Source organism: Diadema setosum, chromosome 5 (assembly GCF_964275005.1).
Source record: "Diadema setosum chromosome 5, eeDiaSeto1, whole genome shotgun sequence".
Taxonomy (NCBI): Eukaryota; Metazoa; Echinodermata; class Echinoidea; order Diadematoida; family Diadematidae; genus Diadema; species Diadema setosum.
In genome coordinates, this window is record NC_092689.1 from 12,312,813 (window position 1) to 12,327,136 (window position 14,324).

A 14,324-nucleotide genomic window follows, 5' to 3' on the forward strand; every position below is an offset into this window, starting at 1 on the left:
TCGATGTAGGGCAATTTGTCAATCAGTTGCAATGAAAACATCTTGGCGGAAGAAAATCATGAATTTGAATAACAAAGCAGTACCCGCTGCATGCTATAAGGATTAGAACCAACACTTGCTTTCGGGCGAAAGCTCGGTGGTCTAGTGGAGATGACGCCTGTCCGGTGATCAGGAGGTCGCAGGTTCATATCCTGCTCGAGTATGTACGCCCATGATTTTTTATCATGGCTACTACTAAAACACTGATCAATTCAGTGCTTATTTACGTCGATGTAGGGCAATTTGTCAATCAGTTGCGAAGGTGAACTTGTCCTTTACAGGACAAAAGGCTTCAAATTACATGCTGTTCTAGAATAAGTATCTCAGAGAGGGAGAGAGTAAAAACAACAAATTGTGCTGTTTTTGTTCATCTTAGCATGCATAGACACTGTAGTGGAGAACAGTGAACTCTTTTCCAAAACTGCTGTCCACGTGATATCATTTATTTACAAATTGTCAGATTACATTGGAAGAGTTTTCATTTATTGTCAAATGTGACATGCACACCTCAGAAGTTTCATTTACAAGGGCTTCCCAGTCAGTATTTTGGCATTTCAAGCATTGTGCTCAACTTGTTGTTTATCACCTGGTAAACCAGAGCGCCATGTAGCAGCATGCAAATATTTTGAAACTTTATCCCCCAAGCCTTTGAGGCTTTGAAATACAAACCAGTTTACCTGTGCAGCGTATGCTTTGTAGTTATGTTACAAATTAGAAGCACCTCAAGGTCTTTGTAATTCAAAACGTGCTATACAATTTTAATACCACAAAGTAACCAGTATTGCGTATCTGCCATGGCATTGTAAACCACTCATGGACTTCACTTAAATGGTTCACATATAGACATAGATATACCACATAATTCCAGGAATAAAACTGCCTTTCAAACAAAGGTTCCAAACTTAACCAGAAAGCCTGTGTGACAGGGTAACATGTAATGTATGCTAATTGGATTATTTGAAGTATATTTTGTGGCAACATGTGATATAAAGAGCTCATACATTGTAGATCGTACATGTTCACACACAAGTTACAGGGGTGAAGCTATACTGGCCTGCAATTCTATTATACTTTAACAAAGTCTAAATTTTGTATATTGTGAAGTATAGCAACCCAATGCAAGAATTCAGAATGGGATGTACATTGTACATCTGTACAGTGTATTCTGTGCATACAACTGTGCTGTTTGCTACTGATTTCAATCTTCCCTTTAATCCGTTGAAGACGAGTCTTGAGTATACTTGGGCAAGCTTCTACATGTATGGGAAATGCATATTGCAGCAAAATCAAACTGTCCTCAGTGGGTTAAGGAAAGTTAAACTAGCAAACTTTATTTTTTACATACTGAGTACACAGCCAAAAGAAAGAAAACAAAAATAAGAACAAACAAAAACTTAAGTATGCCTCATAATCTTTGTATAATTACAATTACGCATAAATGTGCACAATCAGTGCTCTTCTGGGACCTTTTTGTTTGTTTGTTTGTTTGTTTTTAAGAGTTGTTTGGTTTGTTTAAAGTTATGTGTCCCTTTCGCAACCCTGAAAAATTAAATTTCTTTCATAGGCTTGCATATTGTACTGTAGAGGCAGGTAATTCAAATCTGTCATGAGAATGATAAAACTGGAAACTTCTTTATGATGGAGGGGGAGACAATGTTATCGATTTCTAGTGAATTAATTTGAAAAAAAAAAAATCCAACTGTTATTCTTGTTACAAAAGGGGAGCATATTCTTGACTGACATGAGGTTAGTTTTTCATTTCTTTCTTTAAATGCTCTGAGGTGTATCACCATAGGGTTTCATATGCACAATTTTTAGAGACATTCTTCAACCATGCAAAATTTGTTACATTTGCCAAAGAGATACACCTTGTAAAAGACTGTTAAGCCTCAGGAGTATATACAAGTACAATAGTGTACATACAGTCAAATGCCCACTGACACATTGTAGATAATCAATGAAGAATTCACCATGCTAAATTCATTACCCAGCATCATTTGAAAGTAATTCAATCTGTAGGGTTTCTTGGTCTTCAAGATGAACCTTTGTTTGAATGTCCCAGTGCTGAGCATTTACTAATTCAAGGAAGAGCGGTAGTCAAACAAAAATAGTCAATACACTTATTGAGTGACCATGATTCTACAGCTTTTCAACATATAATCTGTTGAGGAATTCATTAGATAGCAAGGACAAGCCTAATCTTTACAGTTCTATTCAAGAATTCACTAATTAATCTCAAAGAAGGTCAGACATTGGCCCTAAGGTCTGCGAAATAGCAGTAGCCATTTAATGGTTACTAACGTTAATGATTGCATCTTGATGTCAACGAATGCTGGTCTTGCAGACAAAAAATAAAAGGAACTTTTGTTTCCCAGTTTCCTGCCATGTTTTCCCTCAAGAAATGTGATGTAGAATTGTACCTCTCTTAGTTTTGACAGCATTTGTGATAATAAGAGGGCAAAGTACAAGAGTTGTTTGAGTATTTGAAGGGGGTGGGGTTGAAGGTTGACAATAAGAAATAATTTGTGCCCAGAGACCCTTTATAATCCTTCAAAAAGAGGAAGAATGCGGGGCAGAGTATTGATCCTGCCACTGTTTTCTAACAATGGAAGACGGTTCTAAGAGCAAGACGGCGTAGCGATTTCTTTTATATCCATCATGCTTCACAGCGGTATAGCTCTTGTTTGCACCACAAAAATCGACGTGTCTAGGAGCTGAACTGATCCACGCAGCGACGAAAAAAAAAAGTGGTGTTGCTAGGTGCGGGCTTCTTTATGACCATTGAACTATACCATTTGTCAAGATATGCTCACTCAACCCGGTCTTATTACTACATGTAGCCTGATTGTTGAATGTTCAGCCATAATGCGCCCTATAACAGGCTCCAATAAAACACATTTAACTGTGCATTGCATTACTTCACTTTATCAGCACAACGGAGTGCATGTATTGTTACGATACTGAAGGAGAACATTGTAAATTCTTGAAATGGCATTGATCTATCCTTCTTGATGGTAACAAGTGTGCCAAGAATGATGAAAAAGGCTTCAACAAGTGGCATTCAGTGTCATGTTTCTAATTTGAATATGAAGCAGAGTGATACGTGCAGCTTTATGAGATTGCTCCGCTGATAATGAAATCAAATGAGTGTTTTGCTGCTAACTCGTTACGTGCCACATTCGCACATCCGACTCGGTCGACGACGTGCTAACTTCGCATATTCTGCTCAAACGCACAAACCCGCCCAAACCGATCGATTACTCGCTAAATGCCGCAGTATAATGAAAGCGTTTATCGCATATTCCTCTCACATATATCATGCATTTTATGTTGTGATTGACTAACAAGCGGTGCTCCTTACTGGATTAACGAGTACATAAATTCTAAGTTCCTGTCAGTGTTTTTCCGTGCAAAAGTCATGCCTTAACGGTAATTTAGCTACAAGTCAAGTGAATGAAAAACAATCATGGGTTTGTCATACAATTTACATCACAGAAAAGCTTGGCATTTTCTCTACAAATGTACTCAATTCCAGCTTAACAGAAATCTATAGAAGTAACAGATTTGAAAAAAAAACAGAATGTTTTCTCAAAGCATGACAACGTTGGTGTCTGAGAATAAAATGGCACACAGGGGGTTGCCACCATGGCGCATAGAGAGTTCACCCAAAGAAGCAGGATATACAGGAAACGTCAACTGTGATATTTACCTACCCTCCTGTAGTTCCATTCTTTGTCAACTTGTTTCACTTTAGATACTATACCTTGAAAATGGATTGCGGGGGGGTTGCAACGCTTTCATCTTTCATTGTATGCATTGTCATTGTTGGTCGTAAAACTGCTTAATTTATGTTCTTTCAGTGGTGCATTGTGTCTTGAATCGTATCTTTTAGAAGATGAAGTTTGACCTGGCACCAGAAAAGCATGATTAATTTACTTAACATCAAATTTTAGAATCCTGTGTTGTTTTGCATTTTCCACAATGTAAGCTTTCAAATGATGTTTAATGTAGTAACAGTGTCAATGTCATATTTCATTTACAAACATCTACCACAGAAACAGAAGACCTAGTTTGAGGTGTAAGCCTACAGTTTTGAGAAAATTGTTTCAGATGAAGTCAAGCACTAAAGTGATTAAGATTTCAATAGAATATGTTTTACGTCAAGTCAACACATCTGCAGTGCTAAACAAGCAATAGCATTTACCAATCTTATAGTTTTAAATCCCAAGCATTCTTTCAAACTAAAATTTAGTTACTGTGCTGCTAAGACATCAAATCTTCCATTCAACAAAGATGTCAAATTTCATAGGTCACAGTACTTGCAAGCAGTTTTCCCACGGTAATAATTAAATGTCTGTGACCTTTTCAGGGTGACATTATGATGGGTCACCAATACTATGTACTTCATGATGAGGATGTTGTTTGTTTGTTTGTTTGTTTTTTATACATTAATCCAAGAAGCATCCTTCCATCATCCGCAAACTTTGTGAAATAGTGATGGCAGTGAGATTAAGTATATAGATGTGTACTAAGCTTCTACCCAGAAAAAGAGACCATAGGTAGAGATAGTGTCCATTGCATTACATCACGAACTTTGTGGACCAGTCAAGGGGGAGGCCATTAGTGGTTTGGCATGATGGCTTAGGGGGAAGTAATCAATGCTTACCACGGTCATGCTTCTGAGAATTCTTGTAGTTTGCAGGGTTGGTTGCGCTAGCAAGAAATGTAAGAGATCAAACCCGCCACATAGATTGTATGAAAAATGAACATCATTTGAGGGGTTAGTTGGGGGAAGGGGGGGATGGAGAGAGAGACTATAACCAATGTGACATGTACAATTGTAGAACATTCATTTAGCTATTGATTTTAGCTTACTCTTGGTCCATTGCATTCCGTTGTTACTTCATTGTGGATGTCTTTGTCAGGGCAGCATACCATGTTAAGTAATTGTCGTCTGCCATTGTTCACTGAGGAGTTTGGCTTGCTGAGTTGTCGCTTCACCTAATCACTGAAGACGCTGTGATACATTCCAGTCTTTCAAACAAAACCATCTTTTCTTAATACCAATTGGTCATCACCATTTGTAAAGCAAGTAGGATCGACCAACCAATGTACGTGTGGCAAAGCAAATTACTAAAGCACCATTTCACTTGCAACTTAGCTTCTTCTGCGTTCTGCGTGAATGATTTGAGAATCTTGTCTGTATGTTAAGTTATGTTATGTTAATTACAAGTGCCTAAATCAAGTCTTTTGTTTAATTAGTATGTCAAAGTTTATCAAAGGACAAGTTCACCTTCATTAACATAAGGATTGAGAGAATGTAGCAATATTAGTAGAACACATCATTGAAAGTTTGAGGAAAATCGGACAATCCGTTCAAAAGTTATGAATTTTTGAAATTTTTGTGCAGTTACCGCTGGATGAGAAGACTACTGCAGTGTATAATGTCACATGCGTACAACAATATAAGGAAAATATAAAGAGAATTTCACAAAATTTCATCTTTTGAAAACAGTACACATTCCCCTGACTCGTTACTGACATATATTATGGGTAATATTATTCCCATTGCCTTTAGAAAGAAGCAAGTCAAGTGCTCTGTTATTATGCGAAAAAAAGTGAAAATATGTTGAATTTTCTTTACATTTTCTTTATAATGTTGTACACATATGACATCACAAGCCTTAGTAGTCTCCTCATCCAGCAGTTCGCACACAAAATTTGTAAAAATTCATAACTTTTGCATCGATTGTCCAATTTTCCTCAAACTTTCACTGATGTGTTCTACTAACATTGCTGCATTCTCTCAATCCTTATGTTTATGAAGGTGAACTTGTCCTTTAAGTAATCTGCATCGTGTATGTATGTGTGTGAGATATTGCTAGTGTGAAGTAATTTCTTAGACAGACTTTTGAGATCTATATTTCATGCCCTTAGTGTCTTCATTGATCAGTCTTATGTAGAATTACAATGTAGAGAACATGGGAATATGATTAAAACACAGTTAAAGAGTCAAGTGTCTGCCAACATTTCAAACAACCGACGTGAGCACAGAGGGAGTGTATTGCCAATCGATACGTTTTAAGTCTGTATGGTGGGTTCTGGCAGAATTCACAGTTTCAACATCCACTTCAAACCTCTGTGATCACAAGGACTCTTTAGGTCTCTAGAGAGGGCCATCAGTGTCACGGAGGAAACAAGTAATGGACGAAGAATGACCCCTCCAGTGGCCGCACAATGCGCCACGGCGGGTCGTAGGTCATGAATTCTTAATGAGGTATTGATCTGGAGGTTGCACAGCTAACGGTAGAGAATTGGACGAGAGTTGCTTCTGGTTAAGATTGAAGGTTGATGGCAACGACTCGATCAAAACAAGTTTGGGTTATTATAGAGAAAGTGCCAAAGTAATTTTTGCTTCTTATAAAAGAAAAGAAAAGCAATGAATAGCCCAATACTTTGCCAAATACAAGCCATGTTTTCTTCCTTTTTCTAATATCACCCACATGTATACACTGTGGGTCGTAGGTCATGAATTCTTAATGAGACAGAAATTTCATATTGTTACAGGTAATAAAATGTTTAAAAAAAAGACTATCCAGTAGGCTTATTATATTTCAACAAGAGGAACTAATATCACTATCCATATTGCATCAATGAACTGATTTAATTCTGACATCATCATAGTGGTAAAAATCCTCATTTTTTTTTACCCCTCAAATTTTAGGGCTCAGCATTTGCATACATCAGCTTTGCCGGTGCCTTCTCACTCCATGACCGTGGACTTTGTGATTGTCGGGTAAGTACAAAATCTATGTTATTTAGCACTTGTTCAGATAAAATAGGCCCAATCAGATAATGTTGCAAGAAAAGAATGTTATGCATGATTAATACAAAGAAGTAAAATGAATTATAGATCATCAACATAGAGAAGGAGTAAATTTGTTAAATGATTGAAGTGTCATTTTTTCCTTCAATCAGTAATTCAGTGCATGTGGTCTCAATCAATCAATTATGTACCCACTCATGATACATGAATCCTTTCAATTATTTGTCAATTTATCAATCAATCAATCAATCAATCAATCAATCGTTAATATATTTCAGTACCCATATTTCACTGTATCTCATTCTTTCTCTCTCTCTCCCTCTCTTTCACTCGGTATCATTCTCCCACCTCTTCTCAAATCTTTCCCCAAGTCCTGTTGTTGGCAAGAGCTTGGCTATAGATCTATAAAATGAAATTTATCTCAAAAACATTTTTGTTCTATCCACAGCCTGAATTTGAGGATGCCCCCGTGTACCCTTGCCCGAGGTTCTATGCCCACTGGCACCGGGACCCCAACGCCAAGACCAAGGTAAAAGAGGTAAAGAAGAAGGACCTTAAGAAACCAGAGTTCTGGACTTGGAAAGGAAGGACACCCATCTCAGTACCACAGTCAAGACCAAGGAGAAAAGGTAGACAAAATTTGCCTGGTTGTCAAGGCAACCGTCTCTTTTTGTCACTGTGGTCGTCTGTCGGTGCAGGCATTCAGTGATTTGTATGTGTTGCTTGTGGTGAAACATTTTTACCAGGTTTTCCTGTGTGTTGCAAAAAAAGGTATATCTTTGGAAGCACTTTCCTGAACATCTTGCAAGCACTAGATGTAGATTAGTCTCAAGGCAAACCAAAGTGGCTAAAAAAGGAGAGAAGACAAGAGATAATAAATCCAAACTGATACACTTATTTCTGTGACATCTATGACATAATAGAGTAGCTGTTATAGCATGCATCAAATTAGACACTTAGAAAGTAGGCAGTAGTATCTATATAATGCATGATTCTCTATATTGTCTGTTGCGTAGTCGTGTAATCAGTGGTGTGCAAATTGTACAATTTGGGGATTGCCACATAGATAGAAAATGGCACTTCACTCTGACACTTCAAAGTCAGTGTACAAATTTTATTTTTATCCTCATGAAATAGACCATTGCAGAGAATGAAAAAGTCACATTTCTAATTTAAAAGGTCTATATACACAGCAGCACTTCTCAGACAGTGCCATTTGAAAATGAACCTGTTCTAAGATTTTTAACTCCTCAAAGAAATACTGCATGACTTGCTTGGGTTCTCTATATAGATTTACATCATAGTTACATTTATAGCAAAATGAGTTTAATGAGCAAATAAGATGAAAAAGCAAATGTAAATAAATATATTAAAACTTCAGAGCTTCATCAATTACCGATATGAATTCATTCTTGAGTTACAAGTACAAACTGCTCTGGGTTTTAGGGTGTTATTATTTTCTATAAATTGATATCAATTCATAAGCAAACAAGTTGAAAGTGACATCAACTACACTGTTTTACATTTCAAATGACAGTTTGCACACCAGAAATTATCAAATATATTTCTGCATCATTACTCTACTTTAGTTACAAAGTGTAATTTCTGTATTTCATCTTTACATATTGTAGGTGAATGCTTATCTAGACAGAAACTTTGAGAAATTTTCACATTGCACAGCAATTTCCATCACTGTTTGATTTTTTTTTTGCATGTTATTTAGCACATGTATGAGTGAATTCTTCTTCACTGTTGCCATTGCCATATATCACTGTTTGAATTGGAAATCACCTGTTCTCTTCTGTATTAGCTCAGGAGGGTTTTTTTTTTCTTTTCAATCTTGCATGTTGCACTCTATCTCTTGTTCTTTACACCACCCTGGTTCCCATCACCCCCCCTGTCACCACCCTCCACCTCTCCTATACTGTACGGTCCACTTTTATACCACAGTGAGACCGGTCCCCCAGCCCTCCCCTCAACCCCAACCCCCTTCACCGCGTGCTCCCAACCCCCTTCCCCAAACAGTGACTCCAGTCCTGTGGGAGAATCTGACACCCTCTGACCCCTCACCTGTGGTGGAAAGCAGCCTCTTGATGCCAACGCCAGGTAAATATCTCTTCTGCAGCCCTACCCACAGGCCCATTTTTTTTTTCTCTCCCCTAAATACATGTAGGTTAGTTATAGTCCATCTTCAGCACTATACCTCATAGGTCATTCCTTCGCAGTACCCCCTTTTTTCATCATAATGTAACAATACTAGTAAGAGAGAATACAGAAATATGAATTTATAACACATGGTGCTAAAGAAAAATGATTGTGAGATGTATCTCTTATCAATCAAAAACCTGACCTGGCCATCAGAATCCTACAAAATTAAGATTATCAATATCCCCCTCAAAAAAAACAACAACAAACAAACAAACAAACAAACAAAAATTAAAGCAAAATCACATTTTCAAGATGTCAATAGGAATTTCGTTAAATGAGTTGTACTGTGGTGTCCCTGGTTCTATCTGTAAAGTTTTTGATCACTGATATCGTGCATGGCCCCAATCAATTCTAACTATCATTTTACTCTTTTCGTTAGCTCTAGAGTGGCACATGATAGTAGTGGTAGAAGTCATTTCTATCTGTAGAAGTAGTAAGTATACTATAGAAGGAATGATGACATATTGCATGAAGACTTCATCAATCCTAGTCCCAGCAAAACAATGTAGTATCACCCTTGAATTTATTCTGGTTGGTGTGTTCATCATCATGTTTCATTTTTTTTTTTAAATGCCATACCTCGTACGCACCTCGTGATCAGCATATCTCTGTTCCATTATACTTGTGGCATTTTGTGTTTTGCTGTTGTTGATGTTTCACACACATGATGGTTGCATACATACATATATATATATATATATATATATATATATATATATATATATATATATATATATATATATATGTGTGTGTGTGTGTGTGTGTGTGTCACTGGGAGTTCAAAGATACGTATCGTGATATGATCATGTTTTGTGTGTCATCTTGCACGTTGCCGTGGAGGGAAATTTGATTGTGTGCAAGCCATCTTTTGATTTACTGTATGTTTTTCTGATTCCTATTGCGTATAATCAATACTTTGTTAGATTGTCTTATGTTAAACCAGAATGCATGGACATTCTATCTCTCATTGCACAGATGAAGAAGAAAAAAATGCTGCAGGTTTTTAACTGTTAACATACCATGTCTAGATCGTTTCAGAATTGCATTCTATATGATGTTGTTTGCTTGTTTCTTTGTTGATTATTTTATGCCAGGTATTTGAGATAAGTGTGGCACAAGTGTCAGTCTTTCATTATGTGTGTGTTTGAGTGTGTGAGAGGGTGATTGAAAGTGAAAGTAAAAAGTAAAAGGAGGGAGGGAGTTTAGGAGCAACAGAGATACCAGACAGTGTTCTTGAGTGCCTTGCAGAAAGTAATAAGATCCTAATTTGAATGCCACTTTTAACAATGTGTAAACAAATTTAGAAACAGATAGTAGACCCTGGATTTTTGCATGTAATAGCTTGTCAAAGTGATAAAGTTCTTATTTTATTTTGAATGCCACTATGATATGATTAGCAGAATTTATCAATTGTAAGACAGATGCCTTTTTATTACTTTTATCTGCAAAAGTTAATTTCCTTTGCAGTACTTACTGTAAAGCAAGAAGTGTTCACAGACACAGCGGGCGTGTGCAGTTAACTCAAGAATTATTGCTCCAAAAAATGTATGGAGTAGAACAAACAGTAAATTCACAATGATCATCTTTTTGAATTTGAATGTGTTTCTATTATTATGGACAATTCACACTACATTTTTTTAATATCAATTGGATAGTGTTTGGCTCAATTAAACTCCCATGTACAATATAAAAAAAATGCATGCTTGTGTCGTTGTATGCATTGGATATTCAGTCTGTAAACTCATACTCATTTAACAGTTACATGTTTTATTTCCCTTGCCTGTTCATGCTTTCCAAAGTTCAATTTGTTGAAAGGCTCAAAGGTAAGCTTAATGATGTGGAAACCCGATTGGTCTGTTGTGCTGTGTGTATTCAATCGTACTTAAGGTAGCAATGCCGTCTTTGGCTTAACTCTTATGGTGGTTTGTGGGGGGGGGTGGCCTTCAAAACACAAATGTTGTCTTGGTAGCATACAATTTGTAAACACAATGAATTTTCAGATGAGAATGATTAGTACAATTGTTGGTCAAAGCATCACTTGTAAGGACAATTTAATCTTTTTTATTAACCTGAATGTACCATGAATGTTGGTACATTTTACATTACACATTCATGAGATTACAGTACACTAAAAAGATCATATTAAAAAAATAAAATAGTGATCACAGTAAGAATCATTTGTTGATGTACAATAAAGAGTAAAATGGGTTCTGAAAACAATATTGTTTTTAGGATTGCACAGATTACCCTGTGTGGAATTATGGTATTGGAATGTGAGCCTTGCTTAGGAGGGAGTACTACTAGGCGCAATTATCAATCCTCTAACTTGCTGTGTTTGCAATGTTTGAAATAACTGTACAGTAACTCAGAATTGTTTATGACAAGAATAAGGTAATGTTATTAAGATTTGGTGCCATGGTTGCTATGGTTTCTGATGACATGATTTGAACAGGAAAGATAATCATATTAAAGATAACGCATATCACTGTTTTAGTGTGGAGTTCCAGCAAGTCTTATATATGCACCCGTAAAGGCGTATTTTGTCGTTCAGTCAAGCTACTGCAGTAAAGAGAAATATATTCATGGTAACATGTTCTGTGTTCATTTCAAGTTTGGTGAAACTTCTTCAAAGTTTACTCCTCTTTTTTTTTTTTGGGGGGGGGGAGGGGGGGATGGGATATATGCCAGTCTACTTGAAGTGTAACAATATTTTTGCAAAGGAAATTATATGATAAATTCTCATTAGGGACCTGAGCATAGTTGATAGCTATTGCTGTAATCCATTTTAGCAGTTATGTCTTGGCATTTTATCTGGTGGATAATCAAAATTAAGAGCACAAATATGTTTGCAATGCAGTAATTTGCCTCAACACTTTGCAAAGCCCATCCTCTTATTTTGATTATTTGTTTTAATATGTCATAATTTTGTGTGTTATTTCATCACACCCCTTGTTATACACCGTGATGCCTGAACGCAATTTAGAATTGATAGTTTGTGTTTGTCTGGACCACGAGTTCATGTATTATCACCATCGTCATCATCATCATCACTGTCATCATCCCTTAACCTCAACAGCAATGGATACCAAACAGTTAGCTTGATAGTATGTTACAAGAGTCCAACCAGTAGTAGTAGATGGTATGGTATAGTTTGGTTGAGATGTTGATTTCCAGCTTTTATTGTGAGATAATGAGAAACAACATATGAAATGGAATTCAAAGTTTATTTGATGAAAATTGGTTTTGAAATGGCTGAGATGTCCAAAAACAAAGAGGTCGTGATAAAAGGTGGCACCATGGAGATACAACAGTTGCTCTATGGTGAGACCAACCTTTTATTAGGACCACTTTGTTTTACTTTGTTTTTTGATCTCTCGGCCATTTCAAAATAAGTTTTCATCAAATAAACTTAAAATTCCTCATAAAAAATTGTATGCTCTTTCATATTTCATATAAAGAGGTTTCTAATCATCTCGCAAAAAGTTGATGTCTGAATCCCTACCTCAACCAAAACTGTACCATCCCTTTAAATAATTGTGTGATTCTTATGAGGCAAGCTGCTAGCATCATCTAGCTGCTTGGCAACTGAACACGCTCTTCATTTTTTTATGGAATCCTGGAGTACCAGCATGTACGTGAAGTTATAGTGGAGGTGAATATAAGATGTACAGGGTTTTATGGGATTTGCATGCATGTATAATTAAAGAAGTGGGGAAAAATTTAATATACTGTATTTCAATCAGTATCTTTTGTTCCTCCAATTCTAGTTCCTAGTAGTCAACAAGAGGAGAATAGTGACTATGGATCACTGTCAACTGGTGAGGCATTTCAAACATATTTCCTTTATTTTTATTTTTTTTCTTTGCTTGGAAAAATTTCTAATCTAAATCAGAGCAAAAACTTTTACTTTAGCACTAACATTTTGCTTTAAACATTAAAAAATAGATAAAATGCTGCCTCCGCAACCACTCTGACGTGAAGTCAAATGCTCAATTGGCAATCTTGTTTTTTTCAGAAATCTGCAGTTTTTGTTTGATACCTTTGGAAACAAATGTGTGACTTTTAACTGCAAAATGAAATAAAAAAGAAAAAAGGCTAACAATATGTATTTGAGTGTGATGTTACATGATAAAGTGGATTCATTTATTGACATGTGCACAAAACAAAAATGCCAAATATGTTGTGTCACAATTCTAATGATTATTGAGTTGCCATTGCCACTGTGTTTAAATGACCTCTCGTGACAGAGTTAATTTAGGCGGTGAAAAAAACACAAAAGGAACACTCGTCTCATTAGTCAGTGCTATGTCCCCATTAGATACCATGTTTGACAAAGCACATCATTGTAACCCTGTCTTGTGTTCACACACAGCAAGCACATATAAAGTTATTTTGAATTAATTGAAGAAAGAATAGTAAAATCCTTATGTCCAGTCACACTACAAATAGACCAATTACTTTGTTTTTATAGCCACTACCGTATTATAGCTTCCACATAATATGTTGTAATTTCACCGATAGGATGTTTCACGTAGAGCACAAATAACTGTTTAGCTGTAAATCCACAGCATGGTCTTTGAATTGATTTGTGCAGTTTTCATTCATTTCATTCAGTAACATATTGTAGTATATAGCATCATGCACCATTCATATTTGTTTTGTTCTGTGTTCACTATAATAGCAGAAATTTTGTTTGATAACACATCAATGCAAACTGTTTTTTGGCAATTTACCACCACCTTTTGTTGCACGCTGCTTCCAAACATAAAGGAAAGCAAACGACGCCGAGTAAAGAGTTTGACAAGCAGTCCGTCATATCAGCCAGCACTGGTAAGACAGGGAAATCTAGAGCTATTTTGTTTCTTTGTATCATGCTCAACCCTCCAGCTCCCTGTTCCCCGCCCCCCCCCCCCCCCCCCCCAAAAAAAAAAATGCTGAATTGGCTTTTGATATGTCAATGTCTCTTTCCTCAAGCTAATCTTACATAGTACCATAGATCTGGTTTAAATTTAGCAAGCATAGACCTGTCATTTTGATGGATGGGTGCATACAGCTTAAAGTCCCTCCAATACCTCAGAATCCTGCTTAATGCATATTGCTAGACATATTATCACCAAAAAAGGTGTCACTAAACATGCTAAAGATTATCTGCGTATAATCCCATCAAAGCTCTTTTACAATCTTAAGACAATTTAAAACTTATATAACTGTTATATGTGGTCATGATATGGAGCTCGATAACATTTTTGTT

The 14,324-nt window shown here is 36.4% G+C and overlaps 1 protein-coding gene across 1 annotated transcript in view; it reads left to right on the forward strand.

Annotated features, from left to right (window-relative positions):
* LOC140229097 (uncharacterized) overlaps nt 1-14,324 on the forward strand; it is a 38,421-nt gene that overhangs the window by 4,674 nt on the left and 19,423 nt on the right. Inside the window, exons 3-7 of the mRNA XM_072309363.1 lie at nt 6,764-6,835; nt 7,314-7,494; nt 8,891-8,971; nt 12,841-12,891; nt 13,844-13,903. Coding sequence (XP_072165464.1) covers nt 6,764-6,835; nt 7,314-7,494; nt 8,891-8,971; nt 12,841-12,891; nt 13,844-13,903 — 445 coding nt within the window. The remainder of the gene's footprint in view (nt 1-6,763; nt 6,836-7,313; nt 7,495-8,890; nt 8,972-12,840; nt 12,892-13,843; nt 13,904-14,324) is intronic.